The 24882-nt window shown below is 44.3% G+C and overlaps 1 protein-coding gene across 10 annotated transcripts in view; it reads right to left on the bottom strand.

The window, feature by feature from the left end:
• Positions 1-24882, bottom strand: part of LOC140728963 (long-chain-fatty-acid--CoA ligase 1-like) — a 199243-nt gene that overhangs the window by 50125 nt on the left and 124236 nt on the right. For all 10 annotated transcript variants that reach the window (XM_073048125.1, XM_073048126.1, XM_073048131.1 and 7 more), the window contains 6 exons: positions 24072-24189; positions 22178-22242; positions 20714-20815; positions 17551-17650; positions 4335-4513; positions 3761-3793 (listed from right to left, as the gene is read on the bottom strand). In XM_073048125.1, the coding sequence (XP_072904226.1) occupies positions 3761-3793; positions 4335-4513; positions 17551-17650; positions 20714-20815; positions 22178-22242; positions 24072-24189 (597 nt within the window). The remainder of the gene's footprint in view (positions 1-3760; positions 3794-4334; positions 4514-17550; positions 17651-20713; positions 20816-22177; positions 22243-24071; positions 24190-24882) is intronic.

Consider the following 24882-nt stretch of genomic DNA (forward strand, 5'->3'; position numbering starts at 1 on the left):
GGGGGATACGGTGGGTCATTAGTCTTTCATGAACGCCAATAGGTGTTTCTGTGAGACTTGGTAGAAAGGTGTTCTTGATGGCCAATCCTACTCAGTGGAGATGTTGTCCACCTGGAGGGAAACCTTTCCAGAAGGTGTAACCCATCCCTTCCTCTGTTAAACAGCCTTTAATCCAGGAGCCTGATCTCAGTCAGAGTAGCAATGTCGATGTTGTAGCGCCTCAGCTCAGCAGCGATCAAGGCTGTTCTCCGGCAAGGTGGTCTGTCAGAGATGCCATACGAGTCCAGGAGAGTCCTTACACTCCATGTTGCCAGTTTTAGGTTGTATTGTTTCTTATTTCGACTGCAGTAGTGGAATAGCCCGATAGGCGTGGTAACCTATCCAGGTGAGTGATTGAATGGGCAATTTTTAGGCCACCTTTTCTAGGCCCTTCCCCAATTGGGGTGAGCAATGTTGTCCCTAAATAGGGCTGCTCAGTCGCACAGGGGTCTGCCGAAAACAGCTGCCACTCAGTCCCAGCTGCGAGCGACCAAATACCCTGTGCCGCTGCTGTGCAGGGTTCTGACTAGGAGCTCCCAGTCCATTTGAACCTGCTCCCGTTGCCAGACGCCCCATCGCCATCAGACTTCAAACACATGTAAGGTCCAGGTTTTGTTCACCGTGGTCAGAGGTGGAGACCTGCGCAAGGAAGGTATTAAAGTGCCACAGGGGGTGCGCCATCCCCAGTAGCACTATCTTCTCCATGATGAGGTAAATCCCGGTGGCAAGGGTGAATCCAGGACAACCGGTCCCACATCTTGGCTGCAGGAGGCTGCTGGGTCTTGGTCTGTTAAGGCCCGCCTATTGCGCGCCACCAGCACATTGCTTTTCTGTCAGGGTGTGCTCCCTCAGCCTTGTCTCAACAGACTTACCACAAGGCAGTGGGGCTATTTACCCATAGCTGGGACAGTGGTTGATGGGCGCCAGGGCGTGTCCACACAGTGGTGGGCCTGCACGCCACATCTCTGGGGCCCACTGCTGCTCCGAGATCCCCTGTAGTTTACCCTGGGACCGCAAGATACCCAGTTTCTGCGTGTGGCCCCGAGGAGGCACTGCAGGAGTCTTGGTGGTGGAGAGGCTCTGTACTGGCAAGAGGAGGCTTACACACTCGGCTCCTCTTTCCACCCTCTGTTGAGAAGGCTCGCCAGCAGCAATAGCTGCAAGCAGAGAGTAGCAAGCAGACAGCACTATGCGGCATACAACATGCAGTAACTACAAGCACTACTGCACTAGACGCTTCACACACACACACCCTGTGAGCAAATACTCCACCCACACACACAAGAAACCAAAATATTTAGATAATTGAACCAGTATGGGTTACTTGCCACAATGGTAGCATTTTGACAGCAAATAAAAATTTAAATAGCACTCCAGATAGCATTTTGCCATCTCTGCACAGAAGGACCAGTTGTAACACTTAGCAGAGCTGTAGGGATAGGAGCCCCAGGCAGATCGGTGGGGAGGCACAAGCAGACAAGTAAGACACGACAAAAGTGTGGAGATGGGAGGGGGAAGATGTACCTGGTGGCGGGATCCATTGGAGATGGTAGAAGTTGTGGAGAACGGTCTATTAAATGTACAGACTTACAGGATGGTATGTAAGAACAACGGGTACCCCATCCCTGTTATGTCAGGGGTGGGGGGATGGGTGAAGGGAGACATGGGGGACATTGAGGAAATACATAGATAACAATGGAGGGGATTCATTTTCTCAAGAATGGCAAGTTGCAGGACAATGCAAAATTAATATTTTAGTGTGATATACAGATAGAAATTGTTTTTGTCAAGTTCAAGTTTATTGTCACCTGACTGTCCATATGCACAACCAAATGAAATAACATTCCCCCGGACTATGGTGCACCCTCAAAATATATAATACACACAGCACAAAAAACAAAATATTACCACAAATAAAATATAAATAAAAGTGCATATAATGCTTAGCACAGGTAAGCAGTAAACAATAAACAGCTCACTATCCCAGTGGTGAGATCTCATTGGTGGGCAGGGAATTTCTTAGTCTCACAGCCTGAGGGAAGCAGTTGTTACCCAGTCCTAATCCTGATGGTAGTGGGTCAGAGAGTGTGGAAGGTAGAAGGATACTCAACAATACTTCAGGTCCTTCCTCTGCAATGCTCCTGGTAAAGGTTACAAGTGGGGGGGATGGAGACCCTGGAGATCCTCTCGGCAGTTTTTACTGCCCTCTGTAGGGTCTTGCGGTTCGATTCCTCACAGTTTTTGTACCACACAATAAGGCAGCCAGAGAGGACACTTGAGGTGGCACTCCTACAAAAAGTTGTTTGAATGGGAGCGTGGAACCTTGCAGGTCTCAATCTCTGCAGAAAGTGTCTTACTGTGATATTACTGTGTCTTCTTGACTAATGAGGAAATGTTGTGGGTCCAAGTTCGATCATCCGTTACGTACACACAAATAATCTTTGCACTCTTCATTCTCTCCACGGCAGAGCTATTGACCTGCGCCTGCCTGAAGTCCACCAACATCTCTGTTGTCTTGCCCACGTTCAAACTCAAGTTGTTGTTCTCGCACCATCTGACAAGTCTCTCTACCTACTCTCTGTATGCTGATTGATTAGTGTTGCTGGTGAGGACAACCACTGCATTATCGTCGGCGAACATGTTGGGGCTGGATCTGGCACAGCAGTCATGAGTCAGCAGTGTGAACAGCAACACACCGAACACACAACCCCGGGGGGGGGCACCAGTGGTCAGTGTGATGTTGCTGCCAACTTGGATTGACCGGGCCTTTTCCAACAAGAAGTCAAAGATCCAATTACAGAGAGGGGTGTTGAGTCTTTTAATGAGCTCTATTTATCCACCAGCCTGTAAGGAATGATACTGTGAGATGCCAAAGTGAAGTGGATGAACAACAACCATGAGCATGAAGATTTGTCTTTGAGGTGGGGCAGGACAGAATGGAAGGTCAAGGCTATGAGATTATCAGTGAACTGGAAAACAATCCAATGTAGGGATTCAGAATGATTCATTACGATCCATTACCAGCCACTCAAAGCACTTCATGTTTCTTGAGATCAGAGCCACATTGATCTGATCTTTCAGGACAGTTACGGATGCTCTCAAGGACCCCGGAATGACGGTGCCAATCTTGAAGTCTGCAGGGACAGTAGACTGTTGCAAAGGGATACTAAAGATGACCATTAAGACCTCAGTTAGCTGGGCCGCACAAATCGCTCAGCACCCAACCGGGTATGCTGTCCGACACCACATCTTCGTGCGGGTTTACCCTGGTTAGGATCCTCCTCACCCGGCTGCAGTCAGAGGGGTTGTCTGTTCCTCATGGGGAGAGGAGGCTTTTCTCAATGCCACATCATTCATTGTACGTAGTTCTATACTCTGGTCATCATCACATACCATCAGGGCAGAATGGACTCAACATTGAGATATCCTTCAGGTGTTTCACAAAACCAATCACAAAGAAAACTTAACTGAGATATGAAGGGAGACATCATGAGAGATGATTAAACACTGGTGAAAGGTGTAGGCTTAAAGAAGTATTGTAAGAGAAGGAAAAGTGTGTGAGGGATTCTTAGAGGGGATTTTAATATGTTAAGACAAAACTTAAAATCATAATCCTGAAACTATAAGGTTGAATTATTAGCTTGCTCATTAAATAACATTCAAACCAACTGCATTCTGATTTGACGAGGAGCACTGGAAATAAACATGGAGTTTTACTTACTTTCAGTTTTTGCTTCTTCTCCCTTCCTAGTTCCTATACAGAGACAGAAAAGAGCAATGAACTGGCACATTATTTGTTTCCTCTCAGGGATGAAAATCATGGAAAATCAGATAACTGAAGTTATATTGAATCCATCCATAGATCCCTTGGATAACCTCAGCAATCTGATCCCAAGCATTTAGTTTCATTTCAATCCTATCCAATGGATGGCAATATTTGTATGGATGACTTAATGTTTATACAGATATTGGAACTCAGAAATAAAAGAAATAATGAGTTACTCAGTAAATTTTACAAGGAGAAAGGTAAATGTTCCTTGTATTTTAAGAAATACTTCCAAGATATATCCACCCCTCTGAATAATGTCGAAAGGAACGAAGCACAGCTCATGTTCTGAAACATAGATTGCACATCACTAAAAATAGTTCCAAGAAAGTAAGGCATGATGACTATAAGCAGCAATATTAAACAATGATCATTTTATCTTTCATCTCTTTGCACCATTAATTAATAAAAGTGCATGTACTGCAAACAGGCAGCACACATATTATGAAGTTGTTTTCAGAAATCTCACCTCTATTTCTGCTAAAGAAACAAGCTCAACTCCAGATTTAATTCCTCGTTCTTTGAGGTCTTCTCCAAAAGGATCTATGACAATGATGATCTTCAGTTCTGATGTTACCCCAGTTTCCACCCCCTTTAGTAGGGTTTCTGCTCTGACTGCTGTGTCACAGATTACAACTTCAATATCCGCTAAGGGGAAGAAGAAAACTGGTAAATATTTAAACTGCAAGGTCAGTTCCAATTACATTAAAGCTAGATTATATCACAGTGTTAAGAAAACATTATGATCCTTGCTAAAGAACATTTCTGGCAGGAGTTTTGCCACACTGCTTCAGGAGATGATAAATGGTCTGTGTGGAACCTTACCTCAACTTGTATGACTTCCAAGAACATTCAAAAATACTTTTTCCAACCTCACTAGCTCACAGTGGATTTGTGGTTTAAGCTTGTGATAAATTTTATGATCACACTGCACAACACAGAACTGTAGTGGTTAGCGCAAGTGCTTTACAGCAAGAGCAATTACTGGTCGAAGTTCGATTCCCTCTGCTGTCTGTAAGGAGTTGGTACGTTCACCCCCATGACCACGTGAGATTCCTCCAGGAGCTCCAGTTTCCTCCACATTCCAAAGACCGACAGCTGGGCTTTGGGTAGTGAGTTGGGGGCATGCTACACTGGCACTGGAAGCATGACAACACTCGTAGGCTGTCCTCAGCACAATCCTTTACTGTGTTAGCCAATGAGGCAAAATGATGCATTTCACTGTATATTTCAATGTATATTAAAAGTAAAGCTAATCTTTATCTTTTGAAGCTTCAATTGCCAGAAACACAAGTTATTGTAATACAAAATAATTCTTTTTTTTTTCCTCCTCCACCAGCTCATCCCATCTACCAGGCAAAATAAGACAAATGCTCAGAAATGTTGTTGTCACGGTCCCAGTGAACTCAGCCTACTCTGAAAACAGGCTGGAGGCCAGGAAGTTTCACACCCTGCACATTTCAGGGCTGCAAGCAATTAATAAAATTAATTCCAAAAAATTAGTTCCAGTTGCATCTCCAATAAAATTAATTTGTCTTGGCAAAAGTAAAACCACAAGTAGTCTGGGAATCAAAATCAGAATCAGGTTTATTATCACCGGCATGTGTCGTGAAATTTGTTAACTTAGCAGCAGCAGTTCAATGCAATACGTAATATAGAAGAAAAAATATATAAATGAAGTAAATCAATTACAGTATATGTATATTGAATAGATTAAAGACCATGCAAAAACAGAAATAACATATATTTAAAAAGTGAGGGGAAGAAGCTGTTCCTGAATCGCTGAGTTTGTGCCTTCAGGCTTCTGTACCTCCTACCTGATGGTAACAATGAGAAAAGGGCATGCCCTGGGTGCTGGGGGTGCTTAGTAACGGACATTGCCTTTCTGAGACACCGCTCCCTGAAGATGTCCTGGGGACTTTGTAGACTAGCACCCAAGATGGAGCCGACTAAATTTACAACCCTTTGCAGCTTCTTTCGGTCCTGTGCAGTAGCCCCCCCCCCCCCCCCCCATACCAGACAGTGATGCAGCCTGGATTACATGATCCAGATTTGCTCATAGGCTAAAACTGAAATGGCCAATGAAATATTACATTAAAATATTTGTGTAGAGCATGACTAAAATCAGAGAGCAACTGGAGACAAAATGTAAGGAGTGACAGGCCACAAAATATACATTCAGTGGCCACTTTATCAGGTACAGGAGGTACCTAATAGAGTGGCCACTGAGCATATGTTTGTGGTCTTCTGCTGCTGTAGCCCATCCACTTCAAGGCTGAACATACAGTCGGCCCTCCTTATCCGCAGGTTCCACATACGCGGATTCAACCAACCGCAGATCAGGAAAACCCGGAAGATCTCTCTCCAGCACTCCTTGTTTGAGCATGTACAGACTTTTTATTGTCATTATTCCCTAAACAATACACTGTAACAACTACTTACATAGCATTTACATTGTATTAGGTACTATAAGTAATCTAGAGATGATTTAATGTACAGGCAGTCTTTAAGTCGGATCTGTACCTAAGTTGGAACAGGTACATCTGGTATGTACTATTTAGCATCAGTCAAACGTCTGTCTTAGTATATAGTATATACTTTACCTTTCTGTGCAGATAAAACACTTAAAGAACATATGTATTTCAATAATTAAACCACTGCAATGCTTAGTAATAATTGTAGCTTTCATTGGGGCAGGGCCTTTCACATGCTCCATTATTCTCACTTTATCCTTTAAAATTGTTCTGATCGTTGACCGACTGTAGCTTTTCCAATGACCGATGGCATTTCACCTCTTCCTGATTGCTTTATTTCCACTTCATTTTCAATTGTGATCGTTTTCCGTCAACAGAACAGAAACACCGTGGATTCAAGCAGCAGCCGCCGGTGGCGTGTCCGGAGCTCCCCTGGGTCCTAAAGTCCACCTGCACCGAGACAGGTTACCGGAACAAATCTCCCGCGGCTAAGGAGGGCCAACTGTACTATGCATTCAGAGATGCTCTGATGCAAACTACAGTTGTAATCTGTGGTTATTTGAGTTACTGTTGCCTTCCTGTCAGCTTGAACCAATCTGGCCATTCTCCTCTGACTTCTTTCATAATCAAGCTGCTTTCATACAATTTCCATTTAGTAAAACTGGGTGATGAACATGTAGAACAAGTCACCAAAGATGGTGGTTGAGGAGGGTACAATTACAATCTTTACAAGACACTTGGACAGATTCATGGATAGGATATGGCCAGATGAAGCAAATGGGACAAGCTCAGAGTGGCACCTTGTTCTGCATGGACAAGCTTGGTCAAAGGGCCTAGTTTCCTGCTGTATGACTGACTCCATGAGCAGCGGAGCAGAAAGCAATTTGTTTCATGTTCCTGCTGCAGCTCCTCTACTTAGGTTGAAACAACAGGCCAAAGGAGCTGCGTCAACCCATAAGTTCTTTCTGGGAAAGAAACGTATTATATGCCTCCTTGGAGAGACTCCAATCTATAGCAAACTTTGAAAAATAAAAATATGAGTTTATACAAATTTTGGGACTAATAACAGTTAGTCACTACAAATGCTATGTGAAGAATAGTAGATATTTTGTCTAATTTTCAACTATGACTGTCACCTGCTCATCCAGTTTAACAGTTGATTTACTCTAAAGTTGAGTACAGAATATCAAGCTTCACATTTTGAAATGCTTTAACTGGAATTAAGTTAATTAAGGAAAATAAATTCTGCTTTATTTCCTTTTCACTCCCAGTGTATATCCACCTACTTTTTCCACAAGTGTTTTCCCATATGAAGATAAGCATGCTTAGCGGCCACTTCATTAGGTACACCTGTTCACCTGCTCATTAATATAAATATCTAATCAGCCAATCATGTGGCAGCAACTACAGTACTATGCCAAAGACTTCGGCATGCTACATTTTTAAATTAAAAAAATCTAAGGCAAAATTAATCTCCTGCATTAATGAGTCAAGAAAATCATAGTTTTCCAAACATTTATTTTCCAAAAAATTAAATGTAACAGAAAAATGTTTGAACTTCATTAAATTAACTTATTAATTAGTAGATCACTTTTGAAATTAAAAACTTAATTATTTTGGAGGTATATAGCCCAGTGCAAGATAACACCAGAAAGACTGCAGATACTGAAAATCCAAAGCAACGCACGCAAAATGCTGGAGCAACTCAGCTGGTCAGGCAGCATCTACGGAAAAGAGTAGGTGGTCGACATTTTGGGCCAACACCTTTCTTCAAGACCCAGAAGAATCCTGAAGGTAGGTCTCAGACCAAAACCTCGAAAGTTTACTTTTTTTTTTAGACAATAGGTGAAGGAGTAGGCCATTCAGCCCTCTGAGCCAGCACTGCCATTCACTGTGATCATGGCTGATCATCCACGATCAGTACCCCGTTCCTGCCTTCTCCCCATATCCCTTGACTCCACTATCTTTAAGAGCTCTATCTAACTCTTTCTTGAAAGCATCCAGAGAATTGGCCTCCACTGCCTTCTGAGGCAGAGCATTCCATAGATCCACAACTCTCTGGGTGAAAAAGTTTTTCCTCAACTCTGTTCTAAATGGCCTTTGTTCTTAAACTGTGGCCTCTGGTTCTGGACTCTCCAACATCAGGAACATGTTTCCTATCTCTCATGTGCCCAATCCCTTAATAATCTTATATGTTTCAATCAGATCCCCTCTCATCCTTCTAAGTTCCAGTGTACACAAGTACAGTCTTGTAGCGGTGTGCTACACGCAGCGCTGAAATAACGACACGGAGTCGGTAAACTGCAGTTAAAGAAGATTTTATTCAAACTTTGCGGCTTCGCTTTAAAGCCTCCCTGATCCCGCCCTCCCTGGGCGCGGATGCTGTAGGAGGCATGTACTCACAGTCCCGCGCAGACTTTTCCCTTTGTTAGTGAAGCAGACCTGGCGCCCTTTTGGGACTGGCCTTTATGCCGGTGCGCTGGCTATTTGTGAGCCGGTTCGAGTGCGCTAGGAAGTGGGTCGCCACATAACCCCCCACCCCCCCCAGAACCGGCGATACACCCCCCAACGTCCACAGTCTGGGCCGGACCCTGTTTGGGAGGTCTGCCTCTGCGTCGCGGTGCCGGAATCTCGACAGGTTGCGCCAAGTCCATATGGGCCGGTTTGAGTCGGTCCACCGTGAAAACCTCCTCTCTCCCCCCAACGTCCAGCACGAACGTGGACCCGTTGTTCCTGAGCACCGTAAATGGCCCCTCGTAGGGCCGTTGCAGCGGTGGCCGATGCCCGCCCCTTCGTACAAACACAAACTTACAGTTCAGCAGGTCTTTGGGTACGCAGGTCGGGTTCTGCCCATACTGCGAAGGGGTATGGGGGCCAGGTCACCAAGCCTCTCGCGTAGTCTGCCCAGGACTGCTGCGGGTTCTTCCTCTTGCCCCCTTGGGGCCGGTATGAACTCCCCGGGGACAACCAGGGTTGCACCATACACCAACTTGGCCGACGAGGCGTGCAGATCATCTTTGGGCGCCGTGCGGATGCCGAGTAGGACCCAGGGAAGCTCGTCCACCCAGTTAGCTCCTCGCAGGCGTGCCATGAGAGCCGACTTTAGGTGACGGTGGAAACGCTCCACCAGGCCGTTCGACTGTGGGTGGTAGGCAGTGGTGTGGTGCAGCTGAGTCCCCAAAAAGCTGGCCATAGCTGACCACAGGCTGGAGGTGAACTGGGCACCTCTGTCGGAGGTAATGTGGGCTGGTACACCAAAGCGGGACACCCAGGTGGCGATCAGTGCCCAGGCGCAAGATTCAGAGTTGGTGTCGGTGAGCGGGATCGCCTCTGCATCTTGTGAACCGGTCCACGATAGTCAGGAGGTGCCGTGCTCCGCGCGACACTGACAGGGGGCCCACGATATCCACATGAATGTGGTCGAAACGCCGGTGGGTGGGGTGGAACTGCTGCGGCAGAGGTTTGGTGTGCCGCTGCTCCTTGGCCGTCTGGCAGTGCATGCACGTTCTGGCCCATTCACTGGCTTGCTTGCAGAGACCGTGCCAAACGAACCTGCTGGAGACCATCCGGATGGTTGTCCTGATAGAGGGGTTCGCTAAATTATGAATGGAGTCGAAAACGCGTCGCCGCCAAGGTGCCGGGACGACAGGACGGGGCTGGCCAGTGGTGACGTCACAGAGCAGGGTCCTTTCACCTGGGCCTACAGGGAGGTCCTGGAGCTGCAAACCGGAGACTGCGGTTCTGTAACTCAGGATCTCCTCGTCTGCCTGCTGCGCCTCTGCCAGCGCCTCAAAGTCTACCCCTTGGGAAAGGGCGTGAATGTTAGGGTGAGAGAGCGCGTCCGCCACGACATTGTCCTTACCCGAGACGTGCCGGACATCCGTCGTGTATTCAGAGATGTAGGACAGATGGTGGGACGACCAGGGATCGGACACCTTCGTGAACATAAAGGTAAGCGGCTTGTGGTCCGTGAACGTGGTGAAGGGCCTACCTTCTAAGAAGTACCTGAAATGCCGGATTGCCAGGTATAGCGCCAACAGTTCCCGGTCGAAAGCACTGTATTTGAGCTCAGGTGGCCGCAGGTGTTTGCTGAAAAATGCCAGGGGTTGCCAGCGGCCCACGATGAGCTGCTCCAATACCCCACCGACTGCCGTGTTAGACGCGTCCTTGAGGGCGGTAGGGACGTCCATTCTGGGGTGCACTAGCATCGCGGCGTTTGCCAAGGCCTCCTTCGTTTGAATGAAAGCGGCGGCAGACTCCTCGCCCCAGGTAATGTCCTTGCCCGGACCCGATAGCAGGGCGAACAGGGGGCGCATGATTCGGGCAGCTGACGGGAGGAAGCGGTGGTAGAAATTGACCATACCTACAATTTCCTGAAGGCCTTTGATTGTGGTGGGTCGGGGGAAATGGCGGACTGCGTCTACCTTAGCGGGCAGAGGGGTCGCCCCGTCTTTAGTAATCCTGAGGCCCAGGAAGTCGATGGTGTCGAGCCCGAACTGGCATTTGGCCGGGTTGATTGTTAGACCGTACTCACTCAGTCGGGCGTAGAGTTGACGGAGGTGGGACAGATGCTCCTGACGACTGCTGCTAGCTATGAGGATGTCGTCCAAATAGATGAATGCGAAGTCCAGGTCGTGTCCCACCACGTCCATTAACCACTGGAACGTCTGTGCGGCATTCTTCAGGCTGAATGGCATGCGGAGGAACTCGAAAAGGCCGAACGGTGTGATGAGAGCCGTTTTGGGGATGTCATCCGGATGCATCGGGATTTGATGGTATCCCCGGACGAGGTCTACCTTGGAGAAGATCTGTGCGCCATGCAGGTTTGTTGCAAAGTCCTGAATGTGCGGCACAGGGTAGCGGTCCGGTGTGGTAGCCTCGTTCAGCCTGCGGTAGTCGTCGCACGGTTTCCAACCCCCTGTTGCTTTGGGCACCATGTGCAGGGGGGAGGCCCATGGGCTGTCAGACCGCCGGATGATCCCCAACTCCTCCATCCTCTTGAACTCCTCCTTCGCCAGTCGGAGCTTGTCCGGGGGAAGCCATCGAGCACGGGCATGGAGGGGTGGTCCCTGGGTCGGGATGTGGTGCTGTACGCCGTGTCAGGGCATGGCTGCCGTGAACTGCGGTGCCAGAACCGATGGGAAATCCGCCAGGACTCTGGTGAAGTCGTTGTCGGACAGCGTGATGGAGCCGAGGTGTGGGGCTGGCAACTGGGCTTCACCCAGGGAGAACGTCTGAAAGGTCTCGGCGTGGACCAGTCTCTGCCTCGGCAGGTTGACCAGCAGGTTGTGAGCTCGCAAAAAATCCACACCCAGAAGCGGTTGGGCTATGAAAGTGTATGGGACATTGGAAAAAAGTTGAATTTCCCCATGGGGATGAATAAAGTATCTATCTATCTATGGCAGCCAGTGTGAAGTCCCACGTGAACCGGCTGGAGCTGAACTGTAGCTGCACCGTACGGGTGCCATAGGTCCTTACCGTGCTGCTGTTCACGGCCCTCAGGGGGGGACCCGGTGCCCTGTTGTGGGTGTCGTAACTCGTCGGAGGTAAGACCATGATCTCGGCACCAGTGTCAACCAAAAAACGGTGTCCCGACCTCTTGTCCCACACATACAGGAGGCTATCCCGATGGCCAGCCGCCGTAGCCATCAGTGGCGGCTGGCCCTGGCGCTTCCCGGGAACTTGCAGGGCGGGCTACAGCGGCGGGCTTCTGTGCCCCACCACTGGTGGTAGAAACACCATTGTTCGTTGGTCTCCTCACCCCTGCCTCTGGGGTTAGTGGGCTCTGCAGCCGGGCCTGGTCTGGTTTGCTGCTGGGAGCGTGGCCTGGTGATCTGTGCGACGGACGCCCCACTCACCTTCTTGGCGTTCCACAGCAAGTCCACCCGGGCTGCCACCTTCCGGGGGTCGCTGAAATCTGCGTCGGACAGCAGCAGGCGTATGTCCTCGGCAGCTGCTCCAGGAATGCCTGCTCAAACATGAGGCAGGGCTTGTGTCCTCCGGCCAGAGACAACATCTCATTCATTAAAGCCGATGGAGGTCTGTCCCCCAAACCATCCAGGTGCAGTAAACGGGCAGCCCGCTCGCACCGTGAGAGTCCGAAAGTCCTTATGAGCAGGGCTTTGAATTCCGTGTACTTGCCGTCCGCTGGGGGAGACTGTATGAACTCCTCAACCTGGGTCGCTGTGTCCTGGTCGAGGGAGCTCACCACGTAGTAGTAACGTGTGTCCTCTGAGGTTATCTGCCGAACGTGGAATTGGGCTTCTGCTTGCTGGAACCATAGGTGAGGTTGCAGCGTCCAGAAGCTTGGCAGTTTCAACGAAACCGCATGAACAGATGCGGCGTCGGTCATCTCCGGTCCAAAAATCGTTTGGACCGTCGGGGTCACCAATTGTAGCGGTGTGCTACACGCAGCGCTGAAATAACAACACGGAGTCGGTAAACTGCAGCTAAAGAAGATTTTATTCAAACTTCGCGGCTTCGCTTTAAAGCCTCCCTGATCCCGCCCTCCCCGGCACGGATGCTGTAGGGGGCACGTACTCACAATCCCGCGCAGGCTTTTCCCTTTGTTAGTGAAGCAGACCTGGCGCCCTTTTGGGACTGGCCTTTATGCCGGCGCGCTGGCTATTTGTGAGCCGGTTCAAGTGCGCTAGGAAGTGGGTCGCCACAGTCACTCCAATCTTTCAGACACATGATAGTCCCGCCATTCTGGGAATTAACCTTGTGAACCTACGCAGCACTCCCTCAATAGCAAGAATGGCCTTCCTCAAATTTGGAGACCAATGATAAACACAATACTCTAGGTGTGGTCTCACCAGGGCCATGTACAACTGCAGAAGGACCTCTTTGCTCCTATACTCAACTCCCAATGTTATGAAGGCCAATATGCCATTAGCTTTCTTCACTGCCTGCTGTACCTGCATGCTTACTTTCAGTGACTGATGAACAAGGATACCTAGATCTCATTGTACTTCCCCTTTTCCTAACTTGACACCATTCAGATAGTAATCTGCCTTCATGTTCTTGCCACCAAAGTGGATAACCTTACATTTATCCACATTAAACTGCATCTGCCCACTCACCCAACCTGTTCAAGTCACCCTGCATTCTCCTAACATCCTCCTCATATTTCACACTGCCACCCAGCTTTGTGTCATCTGCAAATTTGCTAATGTTACTTTTAATCCCTTCATCTAAATCATTAATGTATATTGTAAATAGCTGCGGTCCCAGCACCAAGCCTTGCGGTACCCCACTAGTCACTGCCTGCCATTCTGAAAGGGACCCGTTAATCCCTACTCTTTGCTTCCTGTCTGCCAACCAATTTTCTATCCATGTCAGTACCCTACCCCCAATACCACGTGCTCTAATTTTGCCCACTAATCTCCCATGTGGGACCTTATCAAAGGCTTTTCAAAGAGAACAAGCAGATCCAAAATATCCATGACACAATGAATTGAATGAACTAAACTGATTAACTAAAAAAGTGGGTATAGATGGAATCGAACTGGGCGAAGGACAACCAGGCTAAAAAGTGAGAGTGTGGCAGATGAGGTAGGTCAACCTTCAAATCATCAATTCTTACACCATGGCAAGATGAGCAGAGCGACAAGACACAAGGTGGTCATGCTGCGTCAGTAACTTCTGTCCCAAGCAAAAATTTCACTGCAGACAAGAGTTTCAAGATGTACTGTCCAAGCTTTTCTGAGGAAACACAAAGAAACGATCAAGGTTCTGGGCCAGAAATGCAGTGGTCAGCCACAGAAACTGAATGCAGAGACAAGAGATACAACATCTCAAGTCCCTTCTAAAATGGAAGCCGACCAGCACCGCTATCAGATCTGAACTCACAGAAACCAAGTACACTTCTTACAGTCAGGAGATGTCTTGTCAGAAGTGGTCTTCATGGAAGAGTTACAGCCAAAAATGCCATTCCTCCAGTGTAAACAAGGCAAGAGGCTCAACTACACAGAAGAACACAAGGAATTGGGTGCTGAACAATAGCAGCAAGTGCTCTGACAAGTCAAAATTTGAATTTTTCGGCTCAAACAGGAAGCAATCTGCCCATAGAAGAGCTGGATAGCGCTATATGGATGAGCGTCTACAGCCAACGGTGAAGCATGACAGAGGTTCCCTGCAGGTTTGGGGCTGGATTTCTGCAAATGGAGTTGGTAATCTGGTCAGAATTAATGGAATCCTCTGTGCTGAGAAGTACAAGCAGATTATCATCCATCATGCAGTACTATCAGAGAGGCACCTGATCTGACCCGACATCATTCTGCAGCAGGTACAGGAGGAACTTAGTAAAGCAGCCAGCAACTGGATGTTTTTCTTTATTTCTCCATCATTCCTTCATACACTCAATTATTTTTTCATAAATGTTTACTTATGGACTTCCGGTAAGATGGCGATTGTTTAGCTGCTCCGAACTTTTGTTCCGTTACTGTCGCTATCTTTGCACTAAATGTCTCAATTTTTTAAACCTTAGTTAGGAATTTTTTCGGTATCTCTTACTTGCCTGTGAACATATCTAACTTACAATGTCTAGCAAGAGTTCTAAATCCGGGAGAAAGGAAGCTATGGCTCCCTCAGACGAGACCCTGGCTGCGCTCGGAAAGCTCCGAGACGAAATTTTAAAGGAATTCAAAACCGCTTTCAAACAGTTGGAAGACAAACTGGATCGGATCAACGATAAAGTGGACAAGCATGCCGAACACCTATCTCGCATCGATTCGACTTCTGAAGATTTAGAAAGTCCTGTTCGATACTTGGAGACTCGCTGTTCCAGCTTAGAGGAAAAGTGTAACAAACTCCTTTCCAAAATGGTGGATCTCGAAAATCGCAGCAGACGCTGCAATCTCAGAATTCTTGGATTGCCAGAGGCGACCGAACAGGGGTCAAACGTGAAGTTTTTCACCAAGTTTCTCTGTGAGATATTCGGGAAAGATTTGCTTCCAAACCCGCCCGAGCTCGAACGGGCACACAGAGTTTACGTTCACCCCGGAATTCTGGGCTCCCGTCCGCGACCAGTAATCTTGTGTTTCCATCAATACCAGGTAAAAAACAGTCTGATTGTAGAGGCACGTCGCAGGGGGTCTTTTCCTTTCCAGGATACAACCATTCGCTTTGTGGAAGATTTTGCACCCCAGACCTTAAAGATGCGCGCTGAGTTTTGATCGTGGTTTTTGATCGTGGTTTCAAACCCTCTCTTCGCAATCCTGCCGATCTACGAATCAAGCTTAATACCGGAAAATACAAGTGGTTCAAATCAGTAAAGGAAGCTGAAGCATTTATGGCAAGTCTTCCGGCTATCCAGTCATCTTCGGAATCTGATCGGACCTCCTAAAATGGTGGACAAGTACTCCTCGTAGTAAAATTACTTTTTCTGGACTCAGACTTCACTTGAATCACTCAGACATTATTCATTGAAACTCTAAGGGCTGTTGACAATCTCTCCCGGGATTTGGTGTGTGTGTAATCTATTTTTGTTCTTGTATAACTTTATCTACAGAGTTCTACAACTGACTCTAACTTGTTTTGGAGGTTCGAAGTCTTTAGTGAAGGCCTCCCTGTTTGTTGGTTCACAGTTTAATTGCTGATTTATTTTTCCTTTTTTTAATATTTATTTATTTTATTTTTTCTTTTCTTCACCCCTTTTTTCTAATCTCTGAATTTTTTTCTCTCTTCTCTGTAAATGGTTGATAAATACTTGTCTTGAATTTATAATTTTCCCCTTCCTCTCCTTTTTTTTTTTACCTTTTTTTTCCCCCTTTCTCTTACTTTATTCTTCTATAATTTTTCGCGGGTAGGTTAGTTTTGGTTTTCTTCCGATTTTCTCTGTATTATGTTTTATATTTCTGCAGAAGGTGTTCTAATCTGTAGTTATGTTTTCTAGTGCATAAACTAGTTACTATTTGCTATAGTATTTATACGAAACTGTCGTTAATGACACAGATCTGGAAGTTGTATTTGGGTTAATTTTTTTGGTAGAGCTAGCTACTTGTTTTGGTAGCCGTCTAGTTTTGGGTTGTGTGAATGGGGTGGGTTTTCCAGTTCCAACATCACTCACTGTATTTATTATTTCTCTTTATATTGTGTTGTGGTCGGTCTGGAGTTGTTGTTGTTTTTGTTCTTGTGTTGTGGGGCTTGGGGAGGACACTAAGCTTACTTGTCTTTAATTTAGGTGCTTTTTTGTTAAATTCTCTTCCTTTGTAGCATATTGTTATTGTATGCTTAATTTTGCACTGTATTAATGCTCCTCATTGGGATTTGGGGTTTTTAATTTGTAAAATGTTTTGAAAAACTAATAAAAAAAATTAAAATAAATAAATAAATGTTTACTTATATGAAGACAGTTACACTGAATCAGTACATTTTTACATTTTAGAAGTCTGAAGATTAGAACTCCTACCCAGAAATCCATAATAGTTTATGGAACGTTATATTAAGCTGACAGACCTCAGGAGTCTGTGGAGATTCGACATGTCATTGAAAACCAAGGTAAACTTCAATAGTTGTGTGGCAGAAAGTGTGCTGACTGGCTGCATTACTGTTGAGTGGAAAATCCTACAAAAGTTAATGGATTTGGCCCAGTACATCACAGGTAAAACCCTCCCAACATGAAATGTTGCTGTAGAAAAGCAACATCCTTCATCAAAGGTCCCCAGCACCCAGGCCATGCTCCTTTCTCACTGCTGCCATCAGGTAGAAGGTACAAGTGCCGCAGGACATGCACCACCAAGTTCAAGAACCACTCCTATCCCTCAACCATTAGGCTCTTCAATAAAAAGGGCTAACTAGACTCATTTAAGGACTCCCATCTTGTTATTTCATGCTTGTTATTGCTATTTATTTGCACAGTTTGTTGTCCATTGTGTACAGTTACTGTTTGAGAGCTTTGCTGAGTACGCCCACAGAAAAATAATCTCAGGGTTGTATGTGGTGACATGTATGTATGTACTCTGATAATAAATTTTATTTTGAACCTTTGATTGAACTGACAGACTTCTCTGCACGGAAGCACATAGCAGGGAGCAAATGGACAAGTGAACACGGCAACCTTTAAGGTTTTATTTTTAATAATGTAGGTAAAATAAAACACAGCTACTTGGAAAAGAAGAAAAAGGGATCTGTCCTGATTTACTCAGTTTCTAAAAACAGAAAACATGAAAACAAAGGTAAAGTACAACAAATTAAATTAACTTAACATACCTTTGTTTATGATATAGGAAACAGCTTCATCTCCCAATGTGTCGTACAATGGTACCACTACCATGGAGTACGCGTAACAACCCTGTTCAACAATAACCCACTGTAGTGGGATGGAGGAATGTTATTACATTTATAAACACTTTTACACCATAATTCAGATAGCTAATTAAAGTGAAGTCAGAGAACTGGAAGTTTTTTTTAATAAAATGCACAAGATAAACAAATTTCCTTATGTGATTTATCAGAATAATTTTCATTAGCACTGAAACTGGTTGAACATGAAGTTTTACCTCTATTAAAGCTGTACCAAGATCCACATAGCACAGGAGCAGGATCTCTGTCCCACCATGTCTAATCTAACCATTGTAGTTACCTGAACAAATCACATTTAACTAAATTTGTTATTTGCCTTCTATGCCATGATAAGTCAGTGCTTATTTAGATGCTTATTAAATGTTTGGAGGATACCTGCCTCTACTAGCCCCTCAGGCAGATCATTCCAGTAATAGAGTAGGAAAAAAAATCCCTCAGATCTCTAATCCTTCTCCTACCTCTCACTTTATACACACTTTCTCTTGTTTTAGTCAACCCTACATCATCAGAAAGAGATTTCTGCGATATAAGCTACCTGTCCCCTTCACAATCTTGAATGCCTCTGTCAGGTCACCCCACAACCTCCACTGTTCAAATTTCTCCTTACAACTGAAATGCTTCAATCCAGGCTACATCCTGGTGAAGCTCCACCCACTACAGAGCATTCATATCAATCCTAATGATGAACAGAACAAAACCACATTAGCTTAAATCATGTTTTAGGAAGCTGCAACATACTATGTTGTTCCCTCTCTTATATACTATGGCATGCCTGAAGGCGGAAAACGCTTACCTGTGCCACCACCATCAATTATTTATGAACTTGTATCCCAACATTCACATTCATCAGTTCAGCACAGTGCCTCACCATGTACAGTCAACCCTGAGCTAATATTGGAGTATAACTCCAATTCCAATATAACTCAGAGTCCTGCCATGTGCAGAAGTTCGCTGATGACACGGCCATAGTGGGGTGTGTCAGGAATGGACAGGAGGAGGAGTATAGGAAACTGATACAGGACTTTGTGATATGGTGCAACTCAAACTACCTGCGTCTCAATATCACCAAGACCAAGGAGATGGTGGTGGACTTTAGGAGATCTAGGCCTCATATGGAGCCAGTGATCATTAATGGAGAATGTGTGGAGCAGGTTAAGACCTACAAGTATCTGGGAGTACAGTTAGACGAGAAGCTTGACTGGACTGCCAACACAGATGCCTTGTGCAGGAAGGCACAGAGTCGAATGTACTTCCTAAGAAGGTTGGCGTCATTCAATGTCTGTAGTGAGATGCTGAAGATGTTCTATAGGTCAGTTGTGGAGAGCGCCCTCTTCTTTGTGGTGGCGTGTTGGGGAGGAAGCATTAAGAAGAGGGACGCCTCACGTCTTAATAAGCTGGTAAGGAAGGCGGGCTCTGTCATGGGCAAAGTACTGGAGAGTTTAACATCGGTAGCTGAGCGAAGGGCGCTGAGTAGGCTACGGTCAATTATGGATAACTCTGAACATCCTCTACATAGCACCATCCAGAGACAGAGAAGCAGTTTCAGTGACAGGTTACTATCGATGCAATGCTCCTCAGACAGGATGAAGAGGTCAATACTCCCCAATGCCATTAGGCTTTACAATTCTACCGCCAGGACTTAAGAACTTTTTAAAAGCTATTATTAATGCTTTTTGAGATGGTGATTTAGATGCATATCATATTTTTTTACTGAGTTAAGTATTGTATGTAATTAGTTTTGCTACAACAAGTGTATGGGACATTGGAAAAAAGTTGAATTTCCCCATGGGGATGAATAAAGTATCTATCTATCTATCTAAAAGTTGAAATTTTGCTGTGTAACCAAAACTATGTAGTCAGTTTTGAAACTTGCTATTTGCTATGCATGTATCCAATTCTGTAGGAGTACGAAATCTTAAGAATGTAGAAGACAATGGTGTGTTAATGGGAGGTAGCTAAGAGATGTAGATTAGAACATGATTAAGTCAATGGATAGAAACAATAGTGGCGGATGTACGTGTGATACGCAACTATAGACCGATTGCATACGCTAATGCAACTAAACCAGGAGACTGCTATAAAAAATGCTGTGTCCAAGGATCGGTGGGCAATCAGCGACTAGCTCAATGACTGTCTCAGCTTTGATTTGCAAATTAAAGTTTAATACTTCTTGAAGAATCTTCTGCGTCTCCTGGTCATTTGTGGGGCACGAGAAACCATGACACTAACATTCCTGAAGACACTCTGATATGCCTCAATGCGATGAATTACACAATGACCAAGATAAAATCTCAACACTTTAATTATTTTTTCTCTTCACGGCACTTAGTAAATCTACAGATAACCATACTCTATGACACAGCCTCAGACGCTATATATCAAGGTATCATGGAATGACCATCTCCATGGTGAAAACACAAGATTAAGGAAACCCTGGGTCTATTTTAGGACTCAATGAATTATATGTTTAATTCACTTATTTTCTGAAAATTAAGAAGACAATAATGAGATTTCCACTCTTGGCTGTGTTGGCTCGCACTATGATGAGGTAGGTTTGGATCCTCTCGATGCCTCTTGATCAGATCATGAATTAGTCAAGAATATTAGTATCAAAAAGTAGGACATTCAAATTGAAGTTCCTGCATTTGAGGCAGTACAAGTTGGGGAGTCAGGGTTGTTCTGGGACTGATATATTCTTTTCAGCCTGGGAATGCTGTCTCCAGTTAGGAGAAAAGACATTAAAAGGAGACACTGCCCACTTTCAAACCATCCCTTTCTTAGGGCCAGAGGGTTAACCTCTTGCATCTGCCAACACTAGCCAAATGCAGGAAACTACTTCTTTATAAAAATAATAGGCAGATTTCCACTGCAGTACTTTCCCAGGAAACTTATAAAACTGACAGTTCTGCCCTCCCTCGAGTTTTTGCTTCACACCAAAAAGTGCAAGAACAGAAATGAAAGAACATTTACATGCATTTCAGTGTCACTTTCATGGGCATTATGATTATGTTTTGAATTGAATAAAACAATGGCAAACAGTACAATAGCTCAAATTTTAAGAAAAACTCACCTCCGGTCTGTTTTGGGCAAAAACCCCAATATATTCACTATTTCCTCCCCTATAGCCGCGAAGGAAAATTCCTGAACCCACAAATTCTGCCCTATCAATAACCTGGAAAACAAGGTGAAAATATCAAATCAAACCATTACTTTATTTGCCAATACAGCAATACAGCTACTTAAAGAGTAGTGGGAAAAATCATGCCAGTGTGAATCAATACCTCAATAACATAAATGCTCTCTACATGATTGCCCATTATCTTAAGTTTCACACTGCACTCAGTGGATAGTTCACAGGAAATGCCATCAAGTGTATATTTCAGAGAGCAACTTAAATACAAAGTTCACCTTATGATATACAAGGCAAGATCTGGACTTTAAAATCTGTTTCATGAAATTGAGGATACAAATGTGCATATGTACAAAATTAAGGGAGGGAAATTTAGGGGAGACATCAGGGGTAAGTTTTTGTTTTTGTTTGGTGTTTTTTTTTACACACAGAGGGTTGTGAGTGCCTGGAATGACTTGCCAGGGATGGTGGTGGAGGCTAAAACATTAGGAGTATTTAAGAGCCTCTTGGACAGGCACATGGATGAAAGAAAAATTGAGGGTAATGGGGTAGTGTGGGTTTAGTACTTCTTTTTAAGGACTATATGGGTCAGCACAACATGGAGGGCTGAAGGCTCTGTACTACGTTGTAATGTTCAATGGTTCTATGGTTAAATTTATATGTGTTGTTTTCCCATTGATAAAATGCCATTGGCAAATTGCTTAATGGTGTTTCAAAGGCCCTTTTTATATATAAAAAAAAGGACACAAAGTTCCTTTGTACTTGTTCCAAAACAATGCTAGTAGGCACATTCATGTTGCAACACTAAGAGTTAAGTGGGAGAACCTCCCAAGTGGGGCAGAAAAATTAACACAGGGTTTTGAAGAACAATATTCACAGAAGGCAGTTTACTTAAAGACAAGCACTCAAGGCTAGAAATTGTCAAGGAGACAGTTATGAGGGTATGAGCACCCTGCCCAAATACCAGCATCTCTGGAAGTCCCGGCCTACTGCTAAACTCTTCTCTCAGATGTAAGTGGCAGCAAGGATGAACCGGTCAGATATTTTGGTATTAATAAGTCCAAGAGTGTGAAGAAAAACTCTGAAAACAGGCTCAGGCCAGAACTGAATGCAAAACTGTGAAATTTATATACGACAGACACTACAAGAAACTGTAGAAGGACCTGCGATTATCATTTAGAGCGCAGAGATCACCTCTTTTGTATAACTTCTCCAGTTATTTTAAACAAAAACCTTTTCCAAGATCTTCATAAATGGGAAGCATTCACAACAACCCAGACATTCTCAATTTTAAAATAAGTTATTCTGAGTCTTAACTCATCAGAAAGTTTAAACTACACAAATTAGACTGTTCTATTTTTCATATATCCATTGGCATCTTCATGGAAAAAGAAGTTTACTTACTTCACGATAGGATATCCACTGATAAGGTTGATTTGGCTTTCTAAAACCCAAACAAGGTCCATTACCTAAAAGAAATTTGAAAATGTTAATGCTATATTAAACAACTTTTGATAAGATAATATTTGATTGATAAGTTTGTTAAAAATAATGCACAGTAATATTAATGTGCTGAACTAAAATCTTCCATGTTGCTACTGCATTGCTTTATGATCATTGCTGGATATCAGTCCAGTTAAAACACTATACAAGTGAATACTGTACATGTTCTTACCGTCAAGCCCATGTTGTTCAACCCTTGCACATGTGCATGTATTAAACCATTAGCACAGGAAACACAGGCTAGTGAAATGAACATTGAAGCATTATGCCATGTCATTTTCAGCTCATGAAATCTGTTTCTATTTCAAATTTACCATTTTGCTATCACACTAACACAGTCTCTAATCCAAGCCACCCAAAGACTTGTTCCTTATTCATTACAATATGCACCTTTTTCCAGAGACAACTATACCAAATGTTGGAGCTCTTCTCCAATAGCTAAAAATTTCACATTTCGCAAAAACTTTTCGGTAAAGATTTGTTTTCCTCATCTCCTTTATGGGTCTTTATTTCCAGCTTACATTTATTGCTTCTCACTGCAATTAAAAATCTCTCCAGTTCCCCCAACAATTACAAAACAAGATTCCTTAACAGTGGAGCATTTACCTTATACCTATAATGACACAGAACGGAGGCCGCTCAGCCCATTATGATCCTAGGGTTGCAATTTCATTATTCCTGTTCCTTCTCCCTGTACTCCACAACTAAAACACACCCTCATATATACCTTCCTTGATTCTTTTTCCTCATGAACCTATACCAAATACTATTTATTGCAGTCAATCAACCACATTTATGCATCTTTTTTGAAGCACAATAAAATCCTATAAACTGATCTAATTATGAGCAAGAAACTTAATCAGGAAGAATAGAGACTGTGCACTTGACCATAAGATAGATGGAAGCAGAATAACAAATCAGAATCAGGTTTATTATCAATAATATTGTCCAAGATAATGGTATCAGATTTTGTTTTGAAGAGCTTCACCAATTCAAGTGACAGTAGAAGAGAAGTTAGTTATCCATTGCTGCCCACACATCAGAAAGGTAATTTTTATAACCACCATAATTCTGGCAAGAAAGCAGGTGAATACAACATACCCGGTGCCCAGCTAAAATTACCATAATTGATTTATTATCCCTCTAAATCCCTTTCTCCTCATAACCTTTGACACCCTTAGTAATCAAGAAGCTATCAACCTCCACTTTAAATACACCCACTAAATGCTGGAGGAATTCAGCAGGGCAGCCAGCATCTATGGAAAAGAGTACAGTCGACGTTTCGGGACAAGACAGTCCTGCCAAAGGATCTCAGCCCGAAACGTCAACTGTACTCTTTTCCATAGATGCTGCCTGGCCTGCTGAGTTCCTCCAGCATCTTCCGTGTGTGGCTTGGATTTCCAGCATTTGCAGATTTTCTCTTGTTTGTCTTTAAATACACCAAATGACTTGGTCTCTATAGCCATCTATGGTAGTGAATTCCACTTATTCACCACCCTTTGGCTGAAAAAAAATCCTCTTCCTCATCCCTGTTCTAAAGGAATGTCCCTGTATTCTGAGGATCTGCCCTCTGGCCCTAAACTCTCCCACCACTGGAAACATCTGGTTGCCAGCTACAGGCAGATGCAGTTGGTTGTCCAAGGGGTTTTGTTATCTGATTGGTAGAAAGGGTTAACTTGGATGCCATACCACCAAATGTAAATGTGATCATTGATAATCTGAATTTTCTGCACCAAATATGAGCTTCCATTTTTAACCGACATTTAAAAGGATCTGCACATTACCCAATACTTACTTGATACAATCAAACCCCTTTTTAGCACATCATATAGTGTTCTTACATCTTGATAGTAGGAACTTAACAGATCATCACCTTCCTTAAGCAGCACACTTCTCCGAGCATGTTCGCCAGTCTGAAATGATTCAAGTCATACAAGCAATTACATGACTCAGTGCAGCCCCTACAAAGTTGTAACTTTGGTTTTCAAATTAGGTTTATGTTTTAACCTTTAATTGTGGATTAACACATACAGCACATTCAAATCAGAGAAAATATTCAAATCAAACTATTTCCCCCTCCTTGGGTATGCAGAATCAGAAAGGATAGTAAATACGGTACTCAAGGTGTTGTATCTAAATGCGCGCAGTATAAGAAATAAGGTGGATGATCTGGTTGCACTATTACAGATTGCTAGGTATAATGTTGTGGTCATCACTGAATCATGGTTGAAGGATGGTTGTAGTTGGGAGCTGAATATCGGAGGGATTGGAAGGTAGGTAGAGGGGATGGTGTGGCTCTGCTGGTAAAGAATGGCATCAAATCAGTAGAAAGATATGACATAGGATCAGAAGATGTTGAATCCTTGTGGGTTAAGTTAAGAAACTGCAAGGGTAAAAGGACATCGATGGCAGTTATATACAGGCCTGCCAACAGTGGCTGGCAGGTGGACCACAGATAATGATAGGAAATAGAAAAGTCAAATCAAAAAGGCAATGTTATGGTAGTCATGGGAGATTTTAACATGCAGGTCGATGGGGAAAATCAGGTTGGTAATGGATCGCAAGAGGGGTTGTTGAATGCCTCAGAAATGGCTTTTTAGTTCAGT

This window comes from Hemitrygon akajei, chromosome 6, assembly GCF_048418815.1.
Source record: "Hemitrygon akajei chromosome 6, sHemAka1.3, whole genome shotgun sequence".
NCBI lineage: Eukaryota > Metazoa > Chordata > Chondrichthyes > Myliobatiformes > Dasyatidae > Hemitrygon > Hemitrygon akajei.